The sequence below is a fragment of the Notolabrus celidotus genome, chromosome 2 (assembly GCF_009762535.1).
Source record: "Notolabrus celidotus isolate fNotCel1 chromosome 2, fNotCel1.pri, whole genome shotgun sequence".
In the NCBI taxonomy this organism is placed as follows: domain Eukaryota; kingdom Metazoa; phylum Chordata; class Actinopteri; order Labriformes; family Labridae; genus Notolabrus; species Notolabrus celidotus.
In genome coordinates this window covers 9,387,167-9,414,707 of record NC_048273.1, presented here as the reverse complement: position 1 = coordinate 9,414,707, position 27,541 = coordinate 9,387,167, and the positions used below count along the sequence as shown (strand labels likewise).

At 42.1% G+C, this 27,541-nt stretch overlaps 1 protein-coding gene across 1 annotated transcript in view; it reads right to left on the bottom strand.

Moving 5' to 3' along the window:
• Positions 1 to 27,541, bottom strand: part of impact (impact RWD domain protein) — a 39,679-nt gene that overhangs the window by 7,999 nt on the left and 4,139 nt on the right. Inside the window, exons 6-9 of the mRNA XM_034700359.1 lie at positions 21,663 to 21,785; positions 21,480 to 21,574; positions 12,551 to 12,624; positions 11,991 to 12,081 (exon numbers count right to left, since the gene is read on the bottom strand). Of these exons, the coding sequence (XP_034556250.1) occupies positions 11,991 to 12,081; positions 12,551 to 12,624; positions 21,480 to 21,574; positions 21,663 to 21,785 (383 nt within the window). The remainder of the gene's footprint in view (positions 1 to 11,990; positions 12,082 to 12,550; positions 12,625 to 21,479; positions 21,575 to 21,662; positions 21,786 to 27,541) is intronic.

Here is a 27,541-nt window from a genome sequence, read left to right as displayed (position 1 = left end):
TGCACCTTTAATTGGTTCTTGGTAAGATTTGTTTCAAGTGCGAACGAGGGACAGTCAAGTCACCTTGTGCAGTTTTTTTTTAAATAAACAGTTCATTAAAAGTACATTTTTTTTATATGAACATAAAATTGAATTTCCATTTAAGAAAAATAACAAAAATGATTGATTTTTACTTCCTGAAATGAGTTCTTCAAAGACAGACAAACAGAACCAGAAGGTTAGACCTTGACAGAAATTAAGAAATTGAAATTTGTGCATCTCTAATGAAAGTCAGAATACAAAAGTACAATAAGCAAATAAATAAAAGCTTGGTTAAGAAGGAAACCAATAAAAACACAAAACAGAAAATGGCTTTTTAATAACCAGAACATTTTAACACATCAGAGGGTTTTTATTCTTACAGATGTCTGATAAAGACGACTCTTCTTTTCCCTTCTCTCTGGAAAAACAAGCTTTTATTTCCAGCTCAAACTTCAAGCTGTGGAAACTTTTCTTCTTTATCCCTCAAGGTGTAATTCATCATCAGCTAGGTAAGGCAACCGGACACTCAGACAGACCAACAATATCCAGTCTTTCAAAATGCATTCCTCTCTCCTGGACAGGGCGCTGAAACAGACCTCTGACAGGCTGGGATTGTGTTTATCTACTTAGAGGCACTTTGGGAGCATTTCAGGTCTTTTTTTTATAGAGTGTGACACATTGTGCTCTGTCTCTTCTCTCTTAGCAGCTCTAACAATGGATAAAAGCTAATATCTGTCTTTCAGCTCGGTGTTTTAACAGCCTGCAATTTTACCGTCTTCATTGGGTCTCTTTGCTCTAATCAGCATTGTTCCTCGAGGCAGCAGGGATGTGTTTATAGTGATGGCGCTCAGGCCGCTCCACAGCCGCATTTACACATGAACTGCTGACATTGTCCGGATGATTTCAGGACAGTCTGCAAGAGTTTACCACATGCACCAACAATCTCCTGCTGTGAGGTGCATGGAACGTGCAGGAGTAGGCCGGGTAGAGGGTGCAGGTATGGTGACTGACATGTTAGAGGACATTTCCACAATAAAAACAACACTAGAAACAGTAATACAGACAAGTGAGGTGAAGGTAAAGAGTGTAAGGGCCTGTGTCCACTGAATGCGTGTTTGGAACTTGCAGAGCCTAAAACCTCAGTTACAGAGCACCACACAGTTTTGGGTCTCTTACTCTTTTCTTTATCCTGAAGACTGAAGGAGTGAATTATTTATTTTGCTTGCATTAAGGCTAATGTTGCGCTCACATCAATTGCTCAAATGGTGCGTCAAAATCCCGGGTACGAAGGCCCAAGATGCACATTTCTCAAGAGAGGAGGGGTTCCCTTCAAACTCCACTCCAGTCTGTTGTCCAGGTTGAGCTCGACTACACTGAATGGTGAAGCCGGTTATGCTAAAGGGGGCAAAGCTAACTTCTTAAGACAACTGATAGCTGGAATCAAGTGACAGAGAAAGGTTTTCACAGCTTAGCAGATAATCCTCCTCACTCTCTTTCCTCACAGTGAGCTCCTGTTTATTCCTGATCCCATAAAAACAGGTAGAGTCACAGAGTTCAGGGAAGCTGCACAGAGATACAATCAATGTGTCCCATATATTCCAGATGAAGGAACCTCCACCAGTTCGTACGTCACATCATAAATCACAGGAGGATCTTCACGCTGAGTGGATATCGCGGCACAAATGTTTCGCTGAAGTTCAGATTTTTCAACTCTTGCAAATGAAGCAAGTGGAGCGTTGAACGCGTCCTTAATTTGAGCCATTCATGTGAAATTCACCCCATAAGAGTAAGGCATGCTCAGGCATCAACAGGGGTGCAGCTAAATTGGCTAACAAGTGGTGTTTTACCAGGTAGCCTCAACTCCACCCTTTGCCCTTTACGAGTTTCTAGATCAGCTGGAAGTCAACTAAGAAATATTTCCAACATGGCGACCACCCTCTTTGGACTTCACAGCACCTCTAGAGAAACCAGCAGATAACGTCACAATGACTGCAACCATTTTTTACCATCTAAGGACAACCAAACCAAGCTAGCACCTGCATTACGTAAGGTATCATGTATGGTTCGCAGATAGTTATGGGAATTGAATGCCGACAAGGTGAGACAAGACCCCGACGCAAAGCCCCCAAAGGGATTAAATTTCCCATAACTACCTGCTTATCATACAACGGGTCTCATTCACTAATAAATGCGTAGAAATGTTCTTACTCTGCGCATAAAATAAGTGCTTACGCAAAATCAACGTCGGATTCATGTCAGGTGCGTACCAGCCAATTTTGTTCTCACCACCTTGCGTATATTAGTGAATCAGAATAGTTCTAAATCGACAGGCGCGTGCCCGCAACCTGCAATCAGCATACTACCACGCCCCAATTCATCCATATAAGGACATCTTTTCGGTGCATCAAGACGCTGAATTTCACCTCGGCAGAGAGAGAGAGTGATTGTTGTGGAGGTTGAGCCAAGAAAAACAACACTTTTGCGAAGTGTATCCGCAGGAGTCACCATGACAGAAAAAAATTAAGCCTGGGTTTCTTACTGAGGCTGTTAATGCTGTGTCTCCTGAGGTTTGCACCGTGGCTCAGGTTAAGAAAAAATTGTTTGATATTAAAGTGGACGCAAAAAAAAGACTAGCAGAACAGAAACGAAGGAAGGAAACTGGAGGAGGACAAGGACCACCTGATCTGACAGCTCAGGATTAAAGAATGCCTGCCATTATTGGAGACACCTCCATATCAGGAGTATGTTCCTGAAATGAGGGATAAATAGATGATATTCAACCGTCGCTTAATGGTAATTCATTTAAATTAAAGAATACAGCACGCCCGAATTATCTTTCACACCGGGCGTAGAGCAACTTGCCACCAGCTGTGTCCAAACACTTTCAACGAGCCCTCAGCAGCCCAAATGTGCGCTCTACTACGGCACGCCTGTGGGCATGGACGTTGTTATAGCGCACCTCTTGGGGGGAGGTGGGTTCGGGACTTGCAAATGGAGTCATAAGCCAGGCCATATCCCACGTATAAACAACAACATTTTAGCATAAACAGGAGAGAGACTTAAGCTAAATATAACATAAAATATGCTCACAAACTAGCCATCGTTTCTTAGAGCAGGGGTTCCCAAAGTGGGGGACGAGACCCCCCGGGGGGTTGTGAGACACAAATGGGGGGTCGTGAGATGTCTTCCAGAATGTTTTTTTTTTTTAAGTTGTCTAAAGTAGTACATTTTACCATAGACTGTATAAAATATGGACGTAGTATCCGTGACGTCACCCATCTGTTCCTGAGAGCTGTTTTGAAGCAAATCGACGGCAGCAGCCATATTGGTAATGCGGAACTCAACTAGGCAGAGTGTGACGTAGTGTGAGTCTCTTAGCCAATGGCTGTGTGTTCCCGACCGGGAGTCACGTCAGTCATGTCCTTATTTGGGCAAAACTCATAATCTTAATATCTTTTGAACCGTCATGTTAGAAAAAAATTCACCCCCCGTACAGTGTGTGCCATTAGAGAGATTAGCGTTGTAGGGCCAAGCCGTTTTTTGAACCAGGCTGTAAACATGTTTATTAATGCTGCAAAGATCGTCTTTTTCCCATTCATATCTATGTGGTTTCCGGTGTTTCTGCAGCCAGCCTCAAGCGTATTTTCGATGTATTGCAGTTTATATCACTTCCGCATTGGCTTCATCGTTTGAGACCGGAGTTTGCCCCTTGCATTTTACCCATTATAATACTTTTTTTTTTTTTCTTTTACTGAAAGTAGTGTAAATATGTCATGCATTTAGTTAAAAGAGTATGTGTTTACATTCTCTGAGAAAGTTGGTTGTCATCATTTGTGCGTACGCATGGTTTGAGGAAGTTCTATTTTTGTTCGTAGTGTAAGAACAAATTCAAATAAGAATATATTGATGAATCCCAGATTTGTGCTTCAAACGTTCGTACGCATGGTTTAAGCACATATTTGTGCATATTAGTGAATGAGGCCAATTATCCTTATTTTTACCTGGCTGCTAACTTAAATTACAATTAGCATGCTAACCTGTTTTGATACTAACGGAAGCAAACGGTTTTACCTCACCTTACGGTCTGTGGTGTCAACAAGCAGAAGCTAAATGTGTCTGAACTCTTTTCCTCGGATTGATTTGACATGACGTGTGATCAGTTTGTCTCTGGTGTTGCTCATGTCAGTGAAAGTTAATAACGACTGTCAAGGGGTTTTGACCAATCCATATCAAGCATCTTACACAGCCTGAGGATCAGTAAGAGAGCCAGATAATGAGGTTTAATAACCCCTCCCTGATTCTAGCTCCACCACCTTGTCCAAATATGTTAATTCAAGACTTTTAAACTGTACTTAATGGACGAGTTGGTGATGTCAAAATAGCTGCAGCCACTTTCTATAAATAAAGTGATCATTAGTGAAAATATTTTGGTTGATATCTCCTCTGATAAATTGTTTTCTGGAAATGTAATCAGAATACAGTCTGCACTGTGAGGCGACCTCCTGCAGCAGACCGGTCTACTGTAACTGGAGCGATAGCATCAGGTCAGCTGTCCTCGAGCTGATGCTTCTGAGCTCCTCGCTGATTAATCTCCTCCTCGTTGCACTCTCAGCGTACCGAGCAATTTCAATGAAGAGCTCTCTCCTCTAATCTCATTCCTCTCCACCAGTCCTTCTTCCTGTTTCCTCTTTTAGATTCTTGTGCTTTCAGTGAATGTTCCAGTGAGAGGCGATGAATAGAGACCTGATCTGATTAATAGCTTTGACAGCCAGATGTGTGAGTCTTCTGCAATGAGAGGGACATATTCTCCTCTTTGTGTTACAGGGAGTGTCTAGCATTTGGACCAATTATTAAAGCAAAGTAAGAGTTTGATGAGATGAAATTATTGTCAGATAATAATTAGATAAGATTAGTGTAGTGTCTTGAGTTAAGGGAGGGATGCTGGATGTGTCACAAACTAAGACAAAAGAAGTAAAGGAATGTGAAAACGTTCAGCTGGGTTAACTTGTGGTTTTGAGAAGGTCCGAAATATAAAGATAATCCTGCTGAAATGTATTTTCTATACTTGACAGCAGCATAAGAAACTCCTCACACAACACAAACTTATGTGAAGTTGAGTGAAACTGTTCCCTTATTGCCCGTCCAGCCAAAATGGAGCTTGGAGACTTTTCTCCGACCATTAGGCTCAGGTGAGTTCACTACTCTCCCTTCTTTATCTCCTTTTCATCTTCCTCCAGTGAAGATATCTCCATTTTATCCTGATGTGTTTGCCAGCTGGTCTCAAATATCATCTTTCAATTTCATGCGTGGTATGAAGCATTTAGTGGGTAACTGAAAGCTGAAGAGAGGGACCATTTTGGCATCCCTTGTGGACAGAGCAGGGCATATCATCTTATCCTGTATTAGCAGAGTTCAGTCATGACCCCACTTGTCAAAAGACTTAATTATTTGCATGCAGTAAGTTATATTTGGCGGTGTGGCTCTGTTCTGGGAGCTCCCTGCCTTTCCTTGTGCGTACGTGGAATGCCAAAACCTGAGGCGGTGAGAGCACACCTCCTCTTTCTTTCATGTACATGAAAAGCCAAGGCAGGGAGAGCAGCAGCACAGACCCCCAGGGTACAGAACGGAGTGAGCATCAGTGATGATACATATGACACTGGTAAAATCAGACACAGCGAAAAGGAGGAGCTGGAACAGAGGAGGGATATAAAGCGGTTTGCAGGGGTAGCAGCAAGAGAAGGCAGGTTGAGCAGTTTAAATAGATTTAATCAGCTGAAGCTCTGTTGATAGAACTTGACTTCATGTCCTGTCTGAACTAACGCTTTGCTCAATTTCAGTGACAAAAAATTCTAAAACTGTTTAGTCAAATGCCTTGATGACTGTTAAATGTAAAGTCTGTTTCTGCAGCGAGCTGTAATAATCCTCTTCTGACTCAGATCCAGCAGCAGATATTAAAAACATTATAAAAATAGCTTTAAAGGAATAATCGTCCTTTTTCTGATGGTTTGATTCACTACACTGAAGGCCATATAGAGTCATCAGTTTTACTTTGAGTGTTCCATAACCAGATAAAAAATCCTCACTGGAGCTTTAACAGCACTGATAAGAAAAAATGGATTTAACGAACACAGTACAGCTGCAGAGAGGAAACTTTAAGAGTGAGCTGAACCATACTGTAAGGATCCTTCCTTGCTCAGCTTCACCGTTTATTAGAAAGAAATCACAATCTTTCATTTCCTCTGAACCGTTTTCAAGACTGTTTGGAGAAAAAGTTAGACACACTCGAAAAAGGTTTAGAGGAAGAGAATTGTTGTGGGGGGGTTTTCTCATGAACGGTGAAGCTGAGCAAGAGTTATGTGCTGTTTTCAAAAATATAGATTTATTTCCTACACACCTACAATATAAGACATTAAATGTGCAAACACCTCCTTTAATACCGGGAAAAAATGATTTAAATATGCTTTAAAGTCTAACAATTATTAATGTAAAGACAGATGGATGGCACGACTCCACCTCCTCTAGTTGTATAAAAGTGAAGTCAAAGTAACCTGTGATGTGGGTTTAAAGCAGTATAACACTGTCAATCATGGCCTTAATATGGAAGAGGGTTTGGGCCACTGATCTTTAAGATCAAAGACAGCATTCTAGAATTCTGTCTTTAAGATCAAAGACAACATTCTAGAATTCTGTCTTTAAGATCAAAGACAACATTCTAGAATTCTATCTTTAAGATCAAAGACAACATTCTAGAATTCTGTCTTTAACATCAAAGACAACATTCTAGAATTCTGTCTTGAGGATCAAAGACAACATTTTAGAATTCTATCTTTAACATCAAAGACAACATTCTAGAATTCTGTCCTTAAGATCAAAGACAACATTCTAGAATTCTGTCTTTAAGATCAAAGACAACATTATAGAATTCTGTCTTTAAGATCAAAGACAACATTCTAGAATTCTGTCTTTAAGATCAAAGACGACATTATAGAATTCTGTCTTTAAGATCAAAGACGACATTCTAGAATTCTGTCTTTAAGATCAAAGACGACATTCTAGAATTCTGTCTTTGATGTCAGCATTCCGAGAGAAAAGTCAACATTCTAAAGAATAGTCAGACCAAAATGATCCTGCTTTATCCCTCTTTTTATATCATCAATAACTAATTTAAAGTAAACAAGTCAGAAACATGAACACTGAGACATAAATCAGCATGATAAGAGCTAACTATAATGACAGAAACCATGTTTGACAAACATTTATTTAACCTGTGTTTGATTTTATTGTTTAACCCATGTCCCATCTGTTAACAAGGAAGAGGCGGGTTTATGAGCTATACTGCAGACAGTCAGCAGGGGAGCTCTAAAGGTTTTGGCTTCATTTTGAGGAGCTGGCATGCCGTCTATCTTCTAAACAGTCTTTTAACAGAGTTTATAAGTTTAAGTTTTTATCCTAGTCTATGTCGGTAACCTTGAAGGTGATAATCAAAGTCTAGACTTTATTTTAAAGTATCAGTGAAGTATTTAAAGGCAGCTCGTTTCATCTGAAGTCTGTTCACAGCTCACAATTTGTGAATCCAAAGTTTTATTTTGACACTGATCGTCTCTCTCTAAGAGTAACAGTGACGGAGACGTATTCTGCCATCTAATGAACAAACTCCGACGTGAGTCATGGATCCGTTTTAGGAAATCTCTGATTACCACTCGGTGACAGAACCACCGAGGAAACTTTTTGTTCTCAGTCTTTCAGGGAAACACAAAGTGTGTGGACAATTGCACGTCTCAGTGTAACGTGGGCGTGTGTGTGTGAATCATAGAGCCATCTGACAGCCAGAAACAAGTGCCTCACTGATATGTGAGATGAAAGATTAATAATTGTGTGAAATTACTATCATGGACTGTTTCTCTGAAGAGGAGCAGAGAGGAAATTTACTCATTATGGTAACACTGTGTGGGATATTATGGGGGATATTTCTCCAAGTTTAGCAGTGAAGACTCATTTCCTGAGTTAATATCATTTCCTTAAGAAGCACGCTAATTTAATATTTGACCATAAACTTGACTAAAATAAACTCTTATATTATAAAAGTGACGATGGGAGAAACTGTTATCTGACTTGGAAGATAGCGAAGCTGATAAAGCGGGAGTTGAGGTCAAGTCAACCACGCCCCTAATATGCAAAACGCGTATGTTTATTATCTTTAAAAAAAAAAGAGTTATAAAAAATTCACCCCATACAGTGTGTGCTGATAGAGAAATGAGCTATTCAGACCTAAACTTGTTTTTTGAACCTGGCTGTAAACATGTTTATTTCTGCTGTAAAGATCTTCTTCTTTGAATGGGTGTGTATGTGTTTTCTGTTGCTTTTGGGGCCAGCCTCAAGTGGATGCTCGAGGAACTGCAGTTTTTAGCAAGTCCAGATTGCAGGTTGCCACATGGTACAAACAAACAGATTGAAATCACACTGCCGACTAGGGTTTGCGTCAAAGTGTTCTTGTGCAATCTCTAGTCACGATGATGGGAAACAAGCAGGTGCAAAACGTTCCGAGTATAACCCGTATGAAAGCAGAAACCAAAAGGAACACATCGCACCTTTTATTCCGATTAAATTCCAAGCAGATCGTTGGTTTTATTCAGATCAAAGTGTTTCTTCAAGTCTTTTTTATTCTGACCATTTTTACCAAGAGCCCCTCACACAGATGCTAGCATGGTATCAGCTGCTGTATCTGTATTAGACAAAACATACTTTTCATCTATTGGCTAAACTGTATAAATACTAATCTTTGTAATGTTGTTTTGTTCATAAACCTCAACAAAAGTTCAACAATAGAAACATTTTCTAACATTAACGTAAAATCATAACTCCATTAATGAATGAAACGTCATTTTGATAATGTTAAATAGGACAACATAATGTTAAATGTTATTTTAGTTTTCTTTAATGGTGCTGACGTCTATTGTTACTTTTAACATTTTCTGTGATGGAGGAACCTGCTATGAACCTGCGGTGTGTTTATTTTCATTTCCTTAATTACAAACAAACAATGAATGGAAATTTAACAAAAAGGTAACTGCCCACTCAATCCATGATAAAATAATTCATGATGGGAGCGCTCAGATCCAATATCCTAAATGTCAGAGATGCCTGTGTAATTAAATATTGATTTAAAAGTCATTATAAAAACACTGCCTGCTGTCAGCTTTAAGAACAACCATAACATTTATCTCCTGAGCATATACTGAAGCAGTTTATCCTTCTCCTTTTGACATGACCGAAAGATTTTCTTCACTGTTTTACATCGACTGTCAGTGAATACGACAGTTGTGTGTTTAAAATGATGAGCTAGTAATAAGAGGCAGACAGAAACATGAGGATAAAGTAGATTTTACAGTTTGAAGAAAGCTTCTCACTCGTGAAAATAAAAGTTTGAATTCCTCAGCAGAGGATAAATGTTATGCAGCCGCAGCATCTGAATCGGAACAAAGCAGCTTTGTGTCGACACTAACTCGTCATGCAGGAGCCAAAAGAAAGCTGGACGCAGACAGGAAGTTTAACAATGTTATGTTAATTCCAGGCCAAAGCTGGATGTGAGCTGCACTGACTCAGTCATTAATCCTTTCACTGTTACTGTCGTTCCATAGGACGAACCTGAGGCCATGTATGGTCTGATGATCTGAAAGTCAGCAGATAGTTTATTTTACAGAGGTGACGGTCTCTATGATGGACTCAGTGGAGGAAACATCTGAAAGGAAAACGCTCAGATATTCAGATTTGGAAGCAGAAGCCATGTGCATGAAGTGAGAATGAAAAGTCAGAGTTTGTCTGAGAGAAGTGAGACGTGAAGGGTTCATACCCCGATCAACAATCTCAGTACTGGGGTGACTGGAGGTTTGTGCACAGAGATGGTGAAGGAGGGCAAAGGAGATGTCTGAGGAGCAGTTAAAACGAGTCAGGAAAAACAAGCAAGTAGAGAAAAGTCAGGAGAAAACCGTCCATCTCCTTTCCTCTCTCTCTCTCTTCCTTTAAGGGGGAAGTAGAGCGTACAGCCTAATCTAGAAAAAAGCTTCTTCCACTGTTTTGCCTTCCCTGTCCTAATTCTAACATCTCTCTAGTGACTCTGATAACTGTGTCTCTCTTCTTTCCCCTTCCCTCATGAAATTAAAAGAGTAGGGGGAGGTAGAGTGTACATTATAAACCTGGTATGGTTAGGCCCAAGCCAGTCTCTAGTTTTTTTTTTTTTTGTTTTTTTTAAAGTTATATTTTTTTGGCTTTTTTGCCTTTATTGGATAGGACAGCTGAAGATTGACAGGAAATGTGGGGAGTAGAGAGCTGGGGAAGACATGCAGGAAATGGTCAACCGGCCGGGAATTGAACCGGCGACCCCTGCGACGAGGACTGTAGCCTCTGTATGTGGGGTGCTTAGACCGCTAGGCCACCAGCACTCCCTGCCAGTCTCTAGTTTTGCCTTACCTGTACCCTCATAAACGTCTTTAGATGATCATTAAACATCTGATGAGGATATTTTGAAATCTTGATAAAAACTAAACTAGTTTGCATTCCCTGGAACTCCCTCTGTGCACTGACACGTTCAGCTGAAGGTCTCCAGTTTACAGGGTCACTTTTAAAACTGTAACACCGGGAGAGACGCATTTGGGGTGGGCTGAGAGAAGACTACTGTTACAAGCTGCTAAATCAAGTGAATCACAGCTTCTTCTTTTGAAAAGTACACACACATACAAAAAAGATAGAACAAATAAAAACAAATGAAAGAAAGAGAAATCAAGTGAATCACAGATGTGTGTGATGTTATTGAGGTCGACGGGCAGAATACAAACACTGTGGTTAATCTCCCAATGAAACATGTTCAGCATTGCAGGCCCTGCCCCCCGAAAGTCCCGGGACCTTTGAAAAGTATTACCCCCCTAGCAGGGACTTTTTAGGGGGGAGATTATCTACCCATTAACTAAATTTAGACCCACGTCCAATGATGGACGTGGGTTGTTCTGTCCAGACAAAGATATACTGGTTTCATGGAATGACTGGACTCAGTGTGGAGAGCCAACAAAAAAAGCTTTTGTTCTGGAGCTGTTAAGTAATCGTGATTCATCCACGCCTTGATCTCCCCCAGGCAGGCGGTCAGCGCTGAGCCTCCCGTCGTGGGCCTGACGTGACCAAAACATGGAGTGGGGAGGTGCTTTCTGTGGGGGGTCTTCAGGAGCCAATACTTGTTCAGTATTTAGAACAGCAATGTGACACCAGGAACAACCTGATCACACACGTCATATCAGATCAATCCACAGAGAGCAGAATAGAACGGAACAGAACGGAACGGAACACATCAAAAGAGACTAGTACGGAATGGAACACATCAAAGAATAGAATGGAATGTTCAGATTTTTCAAAGCAAACAGAACAGTGATTTATTCCAGGTAAAGAGACACAAGGAATGACCTGATCATACGTCATATCAAATCACTCCACAGGAAGTAGTCCGTCTCATTCCCCCTCTGCCTGTTGACACTGGGGTAAAAACCTTAGTGTGGTCTCAGGCTGGTCTTGGTCTTGGTCGTGGGGAAATAATGACAGTTAGCGGGCACAGATGTGAGAGCAGCCTGAGGAGCTACTGGACCCCAACCATCTCAGAGAGGGAGAAGTGGAGCAACATCCTGTCCTGTGATCCAGATGTTTTCATTATTTATCTATATTATCTTTTGTTGTTTTCAGTCTTCCAACATTGTTTTATCTTTTATTTGTTGGCGGTCTGAACCTTTTTATCTTCCTGTCTATCATTTATTTTTGCAGTTCTTTAAACTTTTATTCATTTTCTTCCTCACATTTCTCCTTTGGGGTCTTTCAGTTTCTTTCCTATTTGTATAGCACTTTGTAACCCTGGTTTGAAAAGTGCTTTATAAGTGAAGATTATTATTATTATTGATGGATTCAGTAAAAACATAAAGAGTATTAGTGTTGACCTGCAGTAAATGGAGGAGTCTCCCTCCTGCTGCCGTCTCACCATCGTCCTCACAGTCCTGCAGGAAGCTGTTCTTGTCCTCGCAGTAAATCCTGAGAAAGTGAAACAGAGAATCAGAACAGCTCTGCGTGAGGGGTGAGAGGATGAAGACATTTTGGAGAGAGTGACGCTGCAGCCTCTTCATGCTGAAAGTTTTTAAAGTGGTTTAAATGTCAGCTGTAATGACCGCCCAGGCAGTGCGAGCAGCCCCACATCGGCCTCATTAGACCAAACGCTGCAGAAAACCGCTCACACAGACAGGCGTCAAAAACACAAACACACACAGGAGGGGAAATAGTCCACACACACATCTTTTCTCATTCTACACAACATTACGCTCCAGTCTTCTGTCTCTGGTGCAGTTTTTGACCTTTAATGCAGAATCTGCCCTTTGCAGACAACACACCGACCTCCTCGCTTCATCTCTTCTTCACTAATGAGACGCACTGTAGCTCCAGCCTCTTCATTTGCATAATTAACTCCTTCACCAATCCTTCATGAAGACACATCTGACATACTGACCTGTATGCATAGATGTTGTGAGTGGCACTTGCGATCTTCTTGTTCTCATACAGCTTCTCCAGAACCGTTTTGACCTGGAGCACAGAGGAGAGGAGAAAAAACTGAAGTAAGGTCTCAGATTGACACGAGGTTTCCCTGCTGCAGCATGCCGTCAGTGTTACATAATGAAACTCTGAGAGGATGCAGGATCAACAAAATGAGACAATTTAAGAACGTGTGCATGAAGAAGTTTGTAGATCACAACATGAACTACAGCACGCGATGACTGTTTATCAAGCTAAATCAAATGTTCAGTAAATAAAACTTTGACTTTAAATGTTTATACAGGGTTCCCACGCGTCCTGGAAAACCTGGAAAACAGTTGACCAGTTTTCCAGTACTGGAAAACACCTGGAAAATGGGAGAAAAAGTAAAATGTCCTGGAAAATCACATATAGTCCTGGAAAATGATTCCAACATGGCTGCGTGCGACTTGACGCTATTAACAAAACACATCCCCATTCATTGAAAGTTGAGTGCACGTTGGGCTGGAAAAGACAGCGACAACTTTTTTCACATCTTTTCTCCTTCACTTCATAATCATGCATTCACAGAAAACGGGGGTATATTGTTAATGTTTTATGGTACATTTGGCTCTTTTGACTCGGCCCCCAAAGAAGAGCCGGCTCTTTCGACTCCTGAAAGGCTCTTAATTTAGGATCTTTTGTAGCCGAATATTTTACCTTAATTTTGCAAAAACTAATGGTTTGTGTTGAAAACCCTTTTACATACGGTGTTTTTATGAGAAGCCTTATTATTGCCGAATTGTGTGCATTTATTCTGTTACAAAATCTTTCTCACCCTGATCCTAGGGTTATGATTAGGGTTAGGGTTGTGATTAGGGTTAGGGTTAGGGTTAGGGTTGTGATTAGGGTTAGGGTTAGGGTTAGGGTTGTGATTAGGGTTAGGGTTAGGGTTAGGGCTGTGATTAGGGTTAGGGTTAGGGTTGTGATTAAGGTTATGATTAGGGTTGTGATTAGGGTTGGGGTTAGGGCTAGGGTTGTGATTAAGGTTATGATTAGGGTTGTGATTAGGGTTGGGGTTAGGGTTAGGGTTGTGATTAGGGTTAGGGTTAGGGTCGTGATTAGGGTTGGGGTTAGGGCTAGGGTTGTGATTAAGGTTATGATTAGGGTTGTGATTAGGGTTAGGGTTAGGGTTAGGGTTGTGATTAGGGTTAGGGTTAGGGTTGTGATTAAGGTTATGATTAGGGTTGTGATTAGGGTTGGGGTTAGGGTTAGGGTTGTGATTAGGGTTAGGGTTAGGGTCGTGATTAGGGTTGGGGTTAGGGCTAGGGTTGTGATTATGGTTATGATTAGGGTTGTGATTAGGGTTAGGGTTAGGGTTAGGGTTGTGATTAGGGTTAGGGTTAGGGTTGTGATTAAGGTTATGATTAGGGTTGTGATTAGGGTTAGGGTTAGAGTTAGGGTTGTGATTAGGGTTAGGGTTAGGGTTAGGGTTGTGATTAGGGTTAGGGTTAGGGTTGTGATTAAGGTTATGATTAGGGTTGTGATTAGGGTTAGGGTTAGAGTTAGGGTTGTGAATAGGGTTAGGGTTAGGGTTGTGATTAGGGTTAGGGTTAGGGTTAGGGTTAGGGTTGTGATTAGGGTTAGGGTTAGGGTTGTGATTAGGGTTGGGGTTAGGGTTGTGATTAAGGTTATGATTAGGGTTGTGATTAGGGTTGGGGTTGTGATTAGGGTTGGGGTTAGGGTTAGGGTTGTGATAAGGGTTAGGGTTAGGGTTGTGATTAGGGTTAGGGTTAGGGTTATGATTATGATTAGGGTTAGGGTTAGGGTTATGATTAGGGTTAGGGTTGTGATTAGGGTTAGGGTTAGGGTTGTGATTAGGGTTAGGGATGTGATTAGGGTTGGGGTTAGGGTTAGGGTTGTGATTAGAGTTAGGGTTGTGATTAGGGTTAGGGTTAGGGTTGTGATTAGGGTTAGGGTTAGGGTTGTGATTGGGGTTAGGGTTAGGGTTGTGATTAGGGTTAGGGTTGTGATTAGGGTTAGGGTTAGGGTTGTGATAAGGGTTAAGGTTGGGGTTAGGGTTGGGGTTAGGGTTGGGGTTGGGGATATGATTATGATTAGGGTTAGGGTTAGGGTTAGGTTTAGGATTATGATTAGGGTTAGGGTTATTATTAGGGTTAGGGTTAGGGTTAGGGTTAGGGTCAGGATTATGATTAGGGTTAGGGTTAGGGTTTTGATTAGGGTTAGGGTTAGGGTTATGATTAGGGTTAGGGTTAGGGTCAGGGTTAGGATTATGATTAGGGTTAGGGTTATGATTAGGGTTAGGGTTAGGGTTAGGATTAGGGTTAGGGTTAGGGTTAGGGTTATGATTAGGGTTAGGGTTAGGGCTAGGGTTATGATTAGGGTTAGGGTTAGGATTAGGGTTAGGGTTAGGGTTAGGGTTGTGATTAGGGTTAGGGTTAGGGTTAGGGTTGTGATTAGGGTTAGGGTTAGGGTTAGGGCTGTGATTAGGGTTAGGGTTAGGGTTGTGATTAAGGTTATGATTAGGGTTGTGATTAGGGTTGGGGTTAGGGTTAGGGTTGTGATTAGGGTTAGGGTTAGGGTCGTGATTAGGGTTGGGGTTAGGGCTAGGGTTGTGATTAAGGTTATGATTAGGGTTGTGATTAGGGTTAGGGTTAGGGTTAGGGTTGTGATTAGGGTTAGGGTTAGGGTTGTGATTAAGGTTATGATTAGGGTTGTGATTAGGGTTGGGGTTAGGGTTAGGGTTGTGATTAGGGTTAGGGTTAGGGTCGTGATTAGGGTTGGGGTTAGGGCTAGGGTTGTGATTAAGGTTATGATTAGGGTTGTGATTAGGGTTAGGGTTAGGGTTAGGGTTGTGATTAGGGTTAGGGTTAGGGTTGTGATTAAGGTTATGATTAGGGTTGTGATTAGGGTTAGGGTTAGAGTTAGGGTTGTGATTAGGGTTAGGGTTAGGGTTAGGGTTGTGATTAGGGTTAGGGTTAGGGTTGTGATTAAGGTTATGATTAGGGTTGTGATTAGGGTTAGGGTTAGAGTTAGGGTTGTGAATAGGGTTAGGGTTAGGGTTAGGGTTGTGATTAGGGTTAGGGTTAGGGTTAGGGTTAGGGTTGTGATTAGGGTTAGGGTTAGGGTTGTGATTAGGGTTGGGGTTAGGGTTGTGATTAAGGTTATGATTAGGGTTGTGATTAGGGTTGGGGTTGTGATTAGGGTTGGGGTTAGGGTTAGGGTTGTGATAAGGGTTAGGGTTAGGGTTGTGATTAGGGTTAGGGTTAGGGTTATGATTATGATTAGGGTTAGGGTTAGGGTTATGATTAGGGTTAGGGTTGTGATTAGGGTTAGGGTTAGGGTTGTGATTAGGGTTAGGGATGTGATTAGGGTTGGGGTTAGGGTTAGGGTTGTGATTAGAGTTAGGGTTGTGATTAGGGTTAGGGTTAGGGTTGTGATTAGGGTTAGGGTTAGGGTTGTGATTGGGGTTAGGGTTAGGGTTGTGATTAGGGTTAGGGTTGTGATTAGGGTTAGGGTTAGGGTTGTGATAAGGGTTAAGGTTGGGGTTAGGGTTGGGGTTAGGGTTGGGGTTGGGGATATGATTATGATTAGGGTTAGGGTTAGGGTTAGGTTTAGGATTATGATTAGGGTTAGGGTTATTATTAGGGTTAGGGTTAGGGTTAGGGTTAGGGTTAGGGTCAGGATTATGATTAGGGTTAGGGTTAGGGTTTTGATTAGGGTTAGGGTTAGGGTTATGATTAGGGTTAGGGTTAGGGTTAGGGTTAGGATTATGATTAGGGTTAGGGTTATGATTAGGGTTAGGGTTAGGGTTAGGATTAGGGTTAGGGTTAGGGTTAGGGTTATGATTAGGGTTAGGGTTAGGGTTAGGGTTATGATTAGGGTTAGGGTTAGGATTAGGGTTAGGGTTAGGGTTATGATTAGGGTTAGGGTTAGGGTTAGGGTTAGGATTAGGGGTATGATTAGGGTTAGGGTTAGGGTTATGATTAGGGTTAGGGTTAGGGTTAGGGTTGTGATTAGGGTTAGGGTTAGGGTTAGGGCTGTGATTAGGGTTAGGGTTAGGGTTGTGATTAAGGTTATGATTAGGGTTGTGATTAGGGTTGGGGTTAGGGTTAGGGTTGTGATTAGGGTTAGGGTTAGGGTCGTGATTAGGGTTGGGGTTAGGGTTAGGGTTGTGATTAAGGTTATGATTAGGGTTGTGATTAGGGTTAGGGTTAGGGTTAGGGTTGTGATTAGGGTTAGGGTTAGGGTTGTGATTAAGGTTATGATTAGGGTTGTGATTAGGGTTGGGGTTAGGGTTAGGGTTGTGATTAGGGTTAGGGTTAGGGTCGTGATTAGGGTTGGGGTTAGGGCTAGGGTTGTGATTAAGGTTATGATTAGGGTTGTGATTAGGGTTAGGGTTAGGGTTAGGGTTGTGATTAGGGTTAGGGTTAGGGTTGTGATTAAGGTTATGATTAGGGTTGTGATTAGGGTTAGGGTTAGAGTTAGGGTTGTGATTAGGGTTAGGGTTAGGGTTAGGGTTGTGATTAGGGTTAGGGTTAGGGTTGTGATTAAGGTTATGATTAGGGTTGTGATTAGGGTTAGGGTTAGAGTTAGGGTTGTGAATAGGGTTAGGGTTAGGGTTAGGGTTGTGATTAGGGTTAGGGTTAGGGTTAGGGTTAGGGTTGTGATTAGGGTTAGGGTTAGGGTTGTGATTAGGGTTGGGGTTAGGGTTGTGATTAAGGTTATGATTAGGGTTGTGATTAGGGTTGGGGTTGTGATTAGGGTTGGGGTTAGGGTTAGGGTTGTGATAAGGGTTAGGGTTAGGGTTGTGATTAGGGTTAGGGTTAGGGTTATGATTATGATTAGGGTTAGGGTTAGGGTTATGATTAGGGTTAGGGTTGTGATTAGGGTTAGGGTTAGGGTTGTGATTAGGGTTAGGGATGTGATTAGGGTTGGGGTTAGGGTTAGGGTTGTGATTAGAGTTAGGGTTGTGATTAGGGTTAGGGTTAGGGTTGTGATTAGGGTTAGGGTTAGGGTTGTGATTGGGGTTAGGGTTAGGGTTGTGATTAGGGTTAGGGTTGTGATTAGGGTTAGGGTTAGGGTTGTGATAAGGGTTAAGGTTGGGGTTAGGGTTGGGGTTAGGGTTGGGGTTGGGGATATGATTATGATTAGGGTTAGGGTTAGGGTTAGGTTTAGGATTATGATTAGGGTTAGGGTTATTATTAGGGTTAGGGTCAGGATTATGATTAGGGTTAGGGTTAGGGTTTTGATTAGGGTTAGGGTTAGGGTTATGATTAGGGTCAGGATTATGATTAGGGTTAGGGTTAGGGTTTTGATTAGGGTTAGGGTTAGGGTTAGGGTTAGGGTCAGGATTATGATTAGGGTTAGGGTTAGGGTTTTGATTAGGGTTAGGGTTAGGGTTATGATTAGGGTTAGGGTTAGGGTTAGGGTTAGGATTATGATTAGGGTTAGGGTTATGATTAGGGTTAGGGTTAGGGTTAGGATTAGGGTTAGGGTTAGGGTTAGGGTTATGATTAGGGTTAGGGTTAGGGTTAGGGTTATGATTAGGGTTAGGGTTAGGATTAGGGTTAGGGTTAGGGTTATGATTAGGGTTAGGGTTAGGGTTAGGGTTAGGATTAGGGGTATGATTAGGGTTAGGGTTAGGGTTATGATTAGGGTTAGGGTTAGGGTTAGGGTTAGGATTAGGATTAGGGTTAGGATTATGATTGGGGTTAGGGTTAGGGTTAGGGTTAGGATTAGGATTAGGGTTAGGGTTAGGGTAAGGGTTAGGGTTAGGGTTAGGGTTAGGGTAAGGGTTATGATTAGGGTTAGGGTTAGGGTTAGGGTTATGATTAGGGTTAGGGTTAGGGTTATGATTAGGGTTAGGGTTAGGATTATGATTAGGGTAAGGGTTATGATTAGGGTTAGGGTTAGGGTTAGGGTTATGATTAGGATTAGGGTTAGGGTTAGGGTTAGGATTAGGGTATGATTAGGGTTAGGGTTAGGGTTATGATTAGGGTTAGGGTTAGGGTTAGGGTTAGGATTAGGATTAGGGTTAGGATTATGATTGGGGTTAGGGTTAGGGTTAGGGTTAGGATTAGGATTAGGGTTAGGGTTAGGGTTAGGATTATGATTAGGGTTAGGGTTAGGGTTATGATTATGGTTAGGGTTAGGGTTAGGATTAGGGGTATGATTAGGGTTAGGGTTAGGGTTATGATTAGGGTTAGGGTTAGGGTTAGGGTTAGGTTTGGGTTAGGGTTAGGGTTAGGATTATGATTGGGGTTAGGGTTAGGGTTAGGGTTAGGACCAGAACTAAACTTAAGCATACAGAACCAGAACCAAACTCATGCAAACAAACCCAGAATCAAACCAGAACCGAACCAGAACCCTACCAGAATTGAACCAGAACCAAACCAGAACCAAACCAGAACCAAACCAGAACAAAACCGAACCAGAACCGAACCAAAACCGAACCAGAACCGAACCAGAACCGAACCAGACCCGAACCAGAACCGTACCAGAACTGAACCGGAACTGAACCGAACCGGAACCGAACCGGAACCGAACCGAACCAGAACCGAACCAGAACCGTACCAGAACCGAACCAGACTTGAACCAGAACCGAACCAGAACCGAACCGAACCAGAACCGTACCAGAACTGAACCAGAACCGAAACAGAACCGAACCGAACCAGAACCGAACTAGAACCGTACCAGAACCGAACCAGAACCGTACCAGAACCGAACCAGACTTGAACCAGAATCGAACCAGAAGAGAACCGAACCAGAACAATACCAGAACAGAACCAGAACAGAACCAGAACCGAACTCAAGCAAACAGAACCAAAACCAGAACTCAAGCAAACATAACCGGAACCAACTCAGGTAAACAGAAACAGAACCAACTCAAGCAAACTGAACCAGAATCAAACTTGAGCAAACAGAACCAGAACCAAACTCAAGCAAACATTATTAATGTCCTCAGATTGGCATTGAGAAAAATCAGATGCCTCAGCTTGGATGGGCTGATCTAATTTCTCCTCTCAGTGAGTATTTGCCCGGTCTTTGAGAATACTCTCTCTGAAGGAACAGATGAAGCCAGGATACACAGCCTCCCCTCCATCACCTGTATCCTATATCCTCACATATGATGGTTTTGATTGGTCAGCATGGCCGCCATGCTGACCAATCAAAACAAAGTCCTGCTGTGAGCAGAGCTGGGGCTGAGCACTGTGAGAGCTAAGCAGCAAAAGGAACAAACTGGAAGCCGGCTCTCTCTTGATGCGAGCCGGCTCTTCTGATTCACTATAAAGCATTGACTCTCAGAGTTGCAGCTTTTGATCATGACACATCACTAATGTGCTTAATCTGTGTTACAATTATGAGGGGGCCATGGACAATTTTCTCACCTGTAAGGGGTCCCTGGCTCCAAAAAGTTTGAGAACCCCTGCTCTAGCTAGTAGGAGTGCAAACTCCCGATAGTGAAAACAAACGGAACAAAAAGAGCGACACAACTGCACAGAAACTCCACGTTGTAGACATCGCTGATCATAATAGACATTGCCATGCAGGAAGACAGTTCACATTTTTTTAAACCACTGAGAGATCTTCAAATACAGAGTGCGTCTTTACACCAGTGCGATTTTTTCAGAGTTTACGGTAACTCAAATAAAAAACTTGACATTTGCTTTGTTTTATATCGACCACTTAGCAGGATGAATATATCATGATTAAGCAGGTATATTTTGAGTCTGAGTTGAGTTGAGAAACATTTGTGGCCATTTTTGTCATTCAGATCTATTTAGGTCATTAAAGCACTGATCCTCTGATCATTATTATTATTCAATTATTTCAGTAAGGCAGCTTCCTGATTCCTTTGCTGGCTCTTTTGTTTTTTTTTTAGCTCATTTCATATTATTTGAGAAAAGAGAAAGCTGAGATGAGAGTTGCCCATCATTGTTACTTGGTTGCACTAATAAAGTGAAGTGCTGTACATCTGTGGTTGCATTATTCTATTATCAATTTGCCATCATTTTTAAGTATGTAAGAGATGATTTCATTGATAGCCATAGACTACGTGTCTTTCAATGTAGACTTCCACTGAGAGGAACATATTAGACTATTTAGGAACTAAATTAGGAACTAAATTTAGATGGTCATACCAGCTTGATCATCAATGAAAATGTCCTGGAAATGTCCTGGAAAATGATCTCTGGAAAAGAATGGGAACCCTGTTTATAAGATGCTTCTTAAAAAGGACAGTACAAAGATTTCTATAGACGGGCTTCTTAGAGCTCTTTGCTGCCTCCTCTGAGGCTTGTTTTCATACTTCTTCTAAACAGTTTGTCTTCATTTAAAGCTCAAACTTTAGATTTTCTTCAGATCTGCACTCCACTCAAACTTTCACATGTGAAGTCAGAGATCTCATCTTTGTTTGTAGCTGATGTAACCATCTTATTTTGATCATTTAACATCAAACACTCGTAACGTTTCTGTGCTCACAGCGAATCAAAGCTGAACATGATCATAGTGTTTGAAACGCAGCAGGCCTCCTCTTCCTCTTCCTCTCTTCTCTGAACACTTACAGCCTCGTACAGCGGAGGATGTAAATACTGCTCAGGTCTTAAGACGCTCCCAGAGGAGGACAGCTGTGTCTGTAAATATTTGGTAGTAAACAGCTCCTCTCAGCAGGTGGAAGCTTTTAAGAAGCCTCAGTGTGTTACCTGAGAGTCTGAGAGCGAGGTGTTCTGCAGGATGATGTTCAGTTTATGAAATTGCTGCTCAGATTTGCATGATTATATTCTTCTCCTTAGACAAGAGAACCTCCTCGTGAGGTTATTTCCTCTGAAACTCTTATGAGCTGTCATGAGCTGTTAGTCTCCACAAGAAGTGTTTTTAATTGAATCCTGGTATCGGCTCTGTACCTGTCTGGGGGTCACCACGGGTGCTACATGAGGCTGGAAGGTGCTGCGCCGGTCTGTGATGGTGTCTCCGTGTTTGATGGGAGGCGGCTCTTCACCTGCAGGACGACGTTTAAAGTTAAGATAGATGATGAGAGCCGGGAGAATAAAGAGCAAAATATTTCATTACACTTTAACAAGAAGTACCGCCTGCATCCTGCACGAAGAGGTGAGCGTTCTCTGTGTTCAGTCTGAGCGTCCTGAAGTCTGGAACCTCTTCATCATCATCATCCTCCTCAGCCGTCATGTTCACGGGTTCAGGCTGATTCACTGGAAAAGGATCAAGTGGGACATGTTGATGTCTAATTACAAAAATCTTCATTTCACTTTAGTTAAATTTCAAGAAACCGGAGAAGCTTGATGCTGGTGAAAAACCTCTTTTAAGAATCTCTTAACGATTACAGCACATTTTAAAACACATTACATTCACAAACAAAGGCCAACATATCTTTCAGATATATCTTGATGGACCTTCCTCAAATGCCTCCTATCTGAGAACTAGCATGAGCAGCCTTCAGATTAGCGTCCTCATGCCTGTGCTAGTTCCTCATTGCTCTGGGGAAGTGGTTATATGTCAGTTTAACCACACAGCCTACATACAACTTTATCTCCATTTACTAGATCAACATTCTGACAAACCACGCTGTGCTACCAGATGACATCATCACCTGTGCTCCTTTACATCCAGGCAGTAGAGCAGGGGTGATGATGTTAAAATGTTCTTGATGAACACTAAAAGTTCAGAAGACACAAAAGAGGACACAAGACAAGATCAAAAATATGATATTGTACAGAAAAGGCAAAATTTAGTGCATAAAAATTGTTTAGAACTCAGGTAAATAATTTTGTTCTTAAAATGTTGCCTGCTGGTCAGAAAAGTCTTAAAAACAACATGTAAAAGAAGTGATGAAATCCAGATCGTGATCCTGCCATAGGAAAATAATGATGCAATATTTTTTCCCACATTGCCCGACCCTAATGAAAAAAATTTCCTCCAGAAGAAGATACAGTTTGCTCATGTTTACATGGCTTGTAGAGAACTGAGGACTACCTAGTTAATGATTTATTGAGAAAAAATGTAAAATAATTGTGATTAAAGAGATTTAATATATATCCACCTAGTGGAGGGAGGCTGAACTACAGTGAGGACACAACATGTGACCCAGGCTGTTTCCGAAACGGCCTACTACATACTACTTACTAATGTAGTAGGCAGTAGGTATTGCCTACTACATACTGCTTTTGAATTTAGTATGTAGTATGACTGTTCTGTTCGATCTGTGTTGCAGTATGCTGGGCCAGACATCACTGGATTTCCAGTTTCGGAAAGCGGAAGTAAACAACGGCGAAGCCGATAGAGAAACTGCTTCTTTAGCATCCATTTATGATTTAAATAGTTAGGAGGTGGTTTATATGTAATTTGATAACTTCCACAGCACCCAAAAACATATTTCCTCCCGTCAAGAAAGAAGGAAAAAGAAAAAGCAGAACGAGCGCTGTGCATTTTGGGAAACAGTACGCAAGGCAGACTGGTCCGATGCATACTGTGAAATTTTCCCAGATCAGTAGACATCTGGGGAGTTTTGGCATACTGCAGATTTTGCTCTTGTTCACTTACTACTTACTGAATTCTGGCCAAATCAGTGCATACTGCTAGTATGGTAGGCGGTTCAACAGCCCCACATTTCATGCCTACAGTAATAAAAACATCAATATCTTGTTAATCTGTTGAGTAATTCTGGCGCTGACCAACGGGGGTGAGGTTTAATCATTCAGTCCAATAAACAAGAACAACCCTGATGTTGGCTGCAATGTTTGGGTGTCATGACCTCTCCTCAGAAACCAATAGGTGGCGTCACTGAGACTATGTGTTTATATATCAATGTGTTGTTTCATACAGTTTATTATTAGAAAGGATTTGTCAGCCGCCATCACTGCAGCTCGTCATTAAAACGACACACACTGAGCTCCTTATTACCAAATTAGCATTATGTGACCTTAACATGGACTCTAACACCCTGACATAATCTGTTACACAATTCATAATGGATGACACCAATTACCACAGCCTGACTGATGCTGAACTTTGAATACCAACGAAGAAGAAGAAGATTTTAGAGTCACCTATAACAGAGAGGTTTGAGTGTGTTGGTGTGAGATGTTTGTTGGTGCAGAAAGTGTGTGTTAATGTGTGTGTGTTTGAGTCTAATATCAGCTGTAAGGTCGTTTAAAGAGAGCAGGTACAAAAGACCAGCAGGTGAGCTTCATTTAGTGTTCTGTTGTCATGGAAACAAAGGTGCTCTTTGTGTGAGTGCAGCCCGAATCAGCGTGTAAACTGTACAATAAACACACATAGCTACCACCGGATGTCCAATGTCCCTACCACCGGACATTCAGCCAATCAAATCAAACGTCACCATCCCGCCCCCAGTCCTGATGAAGTCTGACTTCAACCTGCTGCACTCTCACATCAGCTCACCTGTAGACTCGACGCAGACATCTCAAAGGAAGGAGCTTTAAGGAGCTCTGTGCGTGAGCGAAAAACTGATCATGTGGTTTTAAATAATGCCTCATGCAGTCAGAAAAATTTGGAAAATCTTGTTAAACAGATTAAAGCAGCACTGAATCACAGAAAGCTGGTGTAGTCAGAACATCACATGACCTCTGTGTTTGGTGAATATGTGGTTAATTACTACTTTATGAATTACAGACAAATTCACGCAGGTCCTAAAGTCATCTGCAAAAGCAAAGATCTGCAGACACAGCAGGCCGAGCGAGGAGCCACAAACATCCTTTTCTCTCCAGCAACGTTTCCCAGCTCCTCCCGGGGACTCAGACACCACTCCAGAGAGCTAAGAGTCTACTCAGGGGGTCTCTCCCAGATGGACGGGAAAACCTCCAAAAGGAGTTGCCAAGGAGGATTCCTGATCCGATGCTCGAATAACCTCAGCTGGCTCCTTCGAATATGAAGGAGTAAAGGCTCTATGCCAAGCTCCCTTTACACTGGACTTCTACCAGATCCGTGTCCGGTCTGGCTCTGTGCTCTCTCGTCCGTCAACACCCACAGGTTGTGTTTTCAGATTGCAGCACGGAGCAGGACCACCAGACAGCTGGAGTCATGTGACCGAGGTTTTCCCTTGGTAATTACTGAATCAAGGATTCTTCTCCTCCTCCTCCTCCTCCTCCTCCTCCTCCTCCTCCTCCTCTCCTCATCCATGTTGTCCTTATGATACTCTGAAAACCTCTGACCTGTTGACTCCAGGCCAGTGTTTTATTCTGAAAATGAGCCAGATGTTTTCATTTTGTTTTGGTGCCTGACTTCCTGTCCCGCTCCATCTGCTCTGTTGAGATTGATGCGTCGTGCTCTGTCATCCGGCAAAATTAGAAGTCTTGCGTATCTGATCCAGAGGGCTCCGACCTGCCGGATCAGAGACGCAGCTGGAACGCAACGGAGCGGATCCAGTGGAAGTTAACACACTGACTAGAATAGAAACCTATCAGATCCGGTGCTGTGACAGATCGGAGACGGACCGGACACAAATCTGGTGGAATTTGGCCATTAGAGGACGCTCTTTTCAGCTGCTTGTATCAGCGACCACGTTCTTTCAGTCTCCTCCCAGAGCCCTGTTCCTATCACAGACTGTATAAAGCACGGAAGTAGTCTCCGTGACGTCACCTAGGGAGTTTTGAAGCCTAACGTCAGCAGTTGTCGAATTGAAATGCTGACTCAACCTAACTTTGGTTGATCTAGTATGAGGCAAAGATGTGTAGCTGAGGCGGGCCTTTAGCCTCCTCGCTAACAGCTACAGTGTTCCTACCTGTCTATCAAGTCAGCCAAGCCCTTATTTGGGCAAATCTCTTCAGTTTAATATCTTAAAAAATAACAAGTTATAATAAATTCACCCCGTACAGTGTGCTGATAGAGAAATTAGCTATCAAGATCTAAACTGTTTTTTGAACCAGGCTGTAAACATGTTTATTCCTGCTGTAAAGATCATCTCTTTGAATGGGTGTGTATGTGGTTTCTTGTGTTTCTGCAGCCAGCCTCTAGTGGACGCTCGAGGAACTGCAGTTTTTAACACTCCCGGAAGTTGCTGCCTGGTTCCTACATAGAGGCCTACACACATAGCCTGACGTGAACCACCTCCAAAATGTAACTACGTGTCGAAATAACGCAGACAACATGCTCTGTGATTGGTCCGCTGGGCAGCATCGTATTCCCTGCAATTACAACACTTCCAGCCATACATTCTACCTCCTCTGACGTCTCCTTTCCTTTCTTCTTTGGAATAACTGCTGTACTCAGAAACTGCTGAACCAGTTTCACTTACTAAGACATGAATCACAGAGAGCATGCTTCAAGCTGCTTATCAAAGAGGAGGCGTTCATATTTTCAGGCTTGTTAGAGACCACAGACCTCCTCTCTCTGAAACCTGCTGCAGCGCGGCACCTGTAGAAAATCCTTCATTTGTGTTTTTTATTCTTTTACACTTGAAAAGATCCCACCGGGTAACAGAAAGCATTACTTAGATATGGATCTTCATTCAGGGCAGTCACTCAGAGTCAGACTCAGATAGATTTGTAAGGCCCCTCAGCCTTTGTGCTGGTCTTATCACAGCCTCAGAGCACATTGCAGTGAGTTTAACTCACAGAGGAGCATCTCAGATGAGGCTGTTGGAGGAGCAGATTCTTCTGGCCCTCTGATGCAATTATGTGTTTGTTATAAATGATTTAAAGGTTGACCTGCTGATGAAAAGGAGACTTCATAATGAGCTGTAACAATCTCAGAGCGCATCGGCTATCGTTTGATGATGATATGAGCCTCCAGGAACGATGGCCCACTTCTTTAAAGAGAGCAGTTAGAGATAAGCAACTTCCTTCTCTGTGTGCTGAGCTGTTCACAATCAAGTTAGCAACTTGAGAAGAGACCGTGTGATCAGATCAAAAGAGAGGAGAAATTAGCTCTACAGATATAGAATAAATGCTGTCTTTTCTCAGTTCATTACTTCCCCTAGAGGAGCACCTGTTCCTCTGTTTGTGTTGAGTATCAGTTTCACTGTAAAAAGTTCCACAGAGGCTTCACTGTGGCTTCCTTCAGCGGTATGAACCTGAAACAGAAACTGATGTTCTTGTAATTAACGGGTCTTAAGTTTGCTGAAATAACAACATCATGATGCAGATTAGTCAAAAGTCAAAAGTCAAGCTTTGTCAGGTCTGTCCTCAAGAGGAGAAGAAAACTACTTTTACGATGTTTGTTTGTTGAATGGAGGTCTATGAAAGAGGATTAGAGACAGTGATGTTTTTTTAGATCTGACCTTCTTCACAGAATGTTCCATTTGTCCTCAGAATTCTGACATCAAAGACAGAATTCTGGAACTCTGTCTTTGATGTCAGAATTCTAGAACACCTGCTGTTGCTCTCCATACACACTGTTTTTCCTGCTGACACCTCATTGGTGGATACTACTCAGACTACAGACAGAGACCAGAACCCTTCTCAGACTAAAATCAAGATCCTGAGATCCAGATTCAACATGTATCTGAATCAAAATCTGTAATTACAGGTTAGTTTAAGCTGAAAGTGAAAAGCTTTGCCAGGTCTGTCCTCAAGAGGAGAAGAAAACTACGTCTACAATGTTTGTTTGTTGAATGGAGGTGGGATCCATCATTTCTGATGCTGCATTCCAGGAAGACAGGAAATCTAAACACTGATTGTCTTTAGTGACACAGCATCGAGCAGATTTGTGTCTCAGTGTAAATGTTTGATGTAGAACAGATTATTAGCTGCTCTTAATGCAGATATCTGTCCTTAAAAATAAAATATGTCTACACAAAGTCTGTTAATATCACTGATATATACTATGATCATTCCAATCACTTTACTGTCAATGGAATGATCACAGTATATATCAATCTTGGGCTGTCTCAGACTCAACCCCAGCACATACAGTAACACTTTTCCACATGTGTGTACTCAGTCTGGAGCCGTCACACAGGACAGAGGTAAGAGTTTTACATCAGGACGAG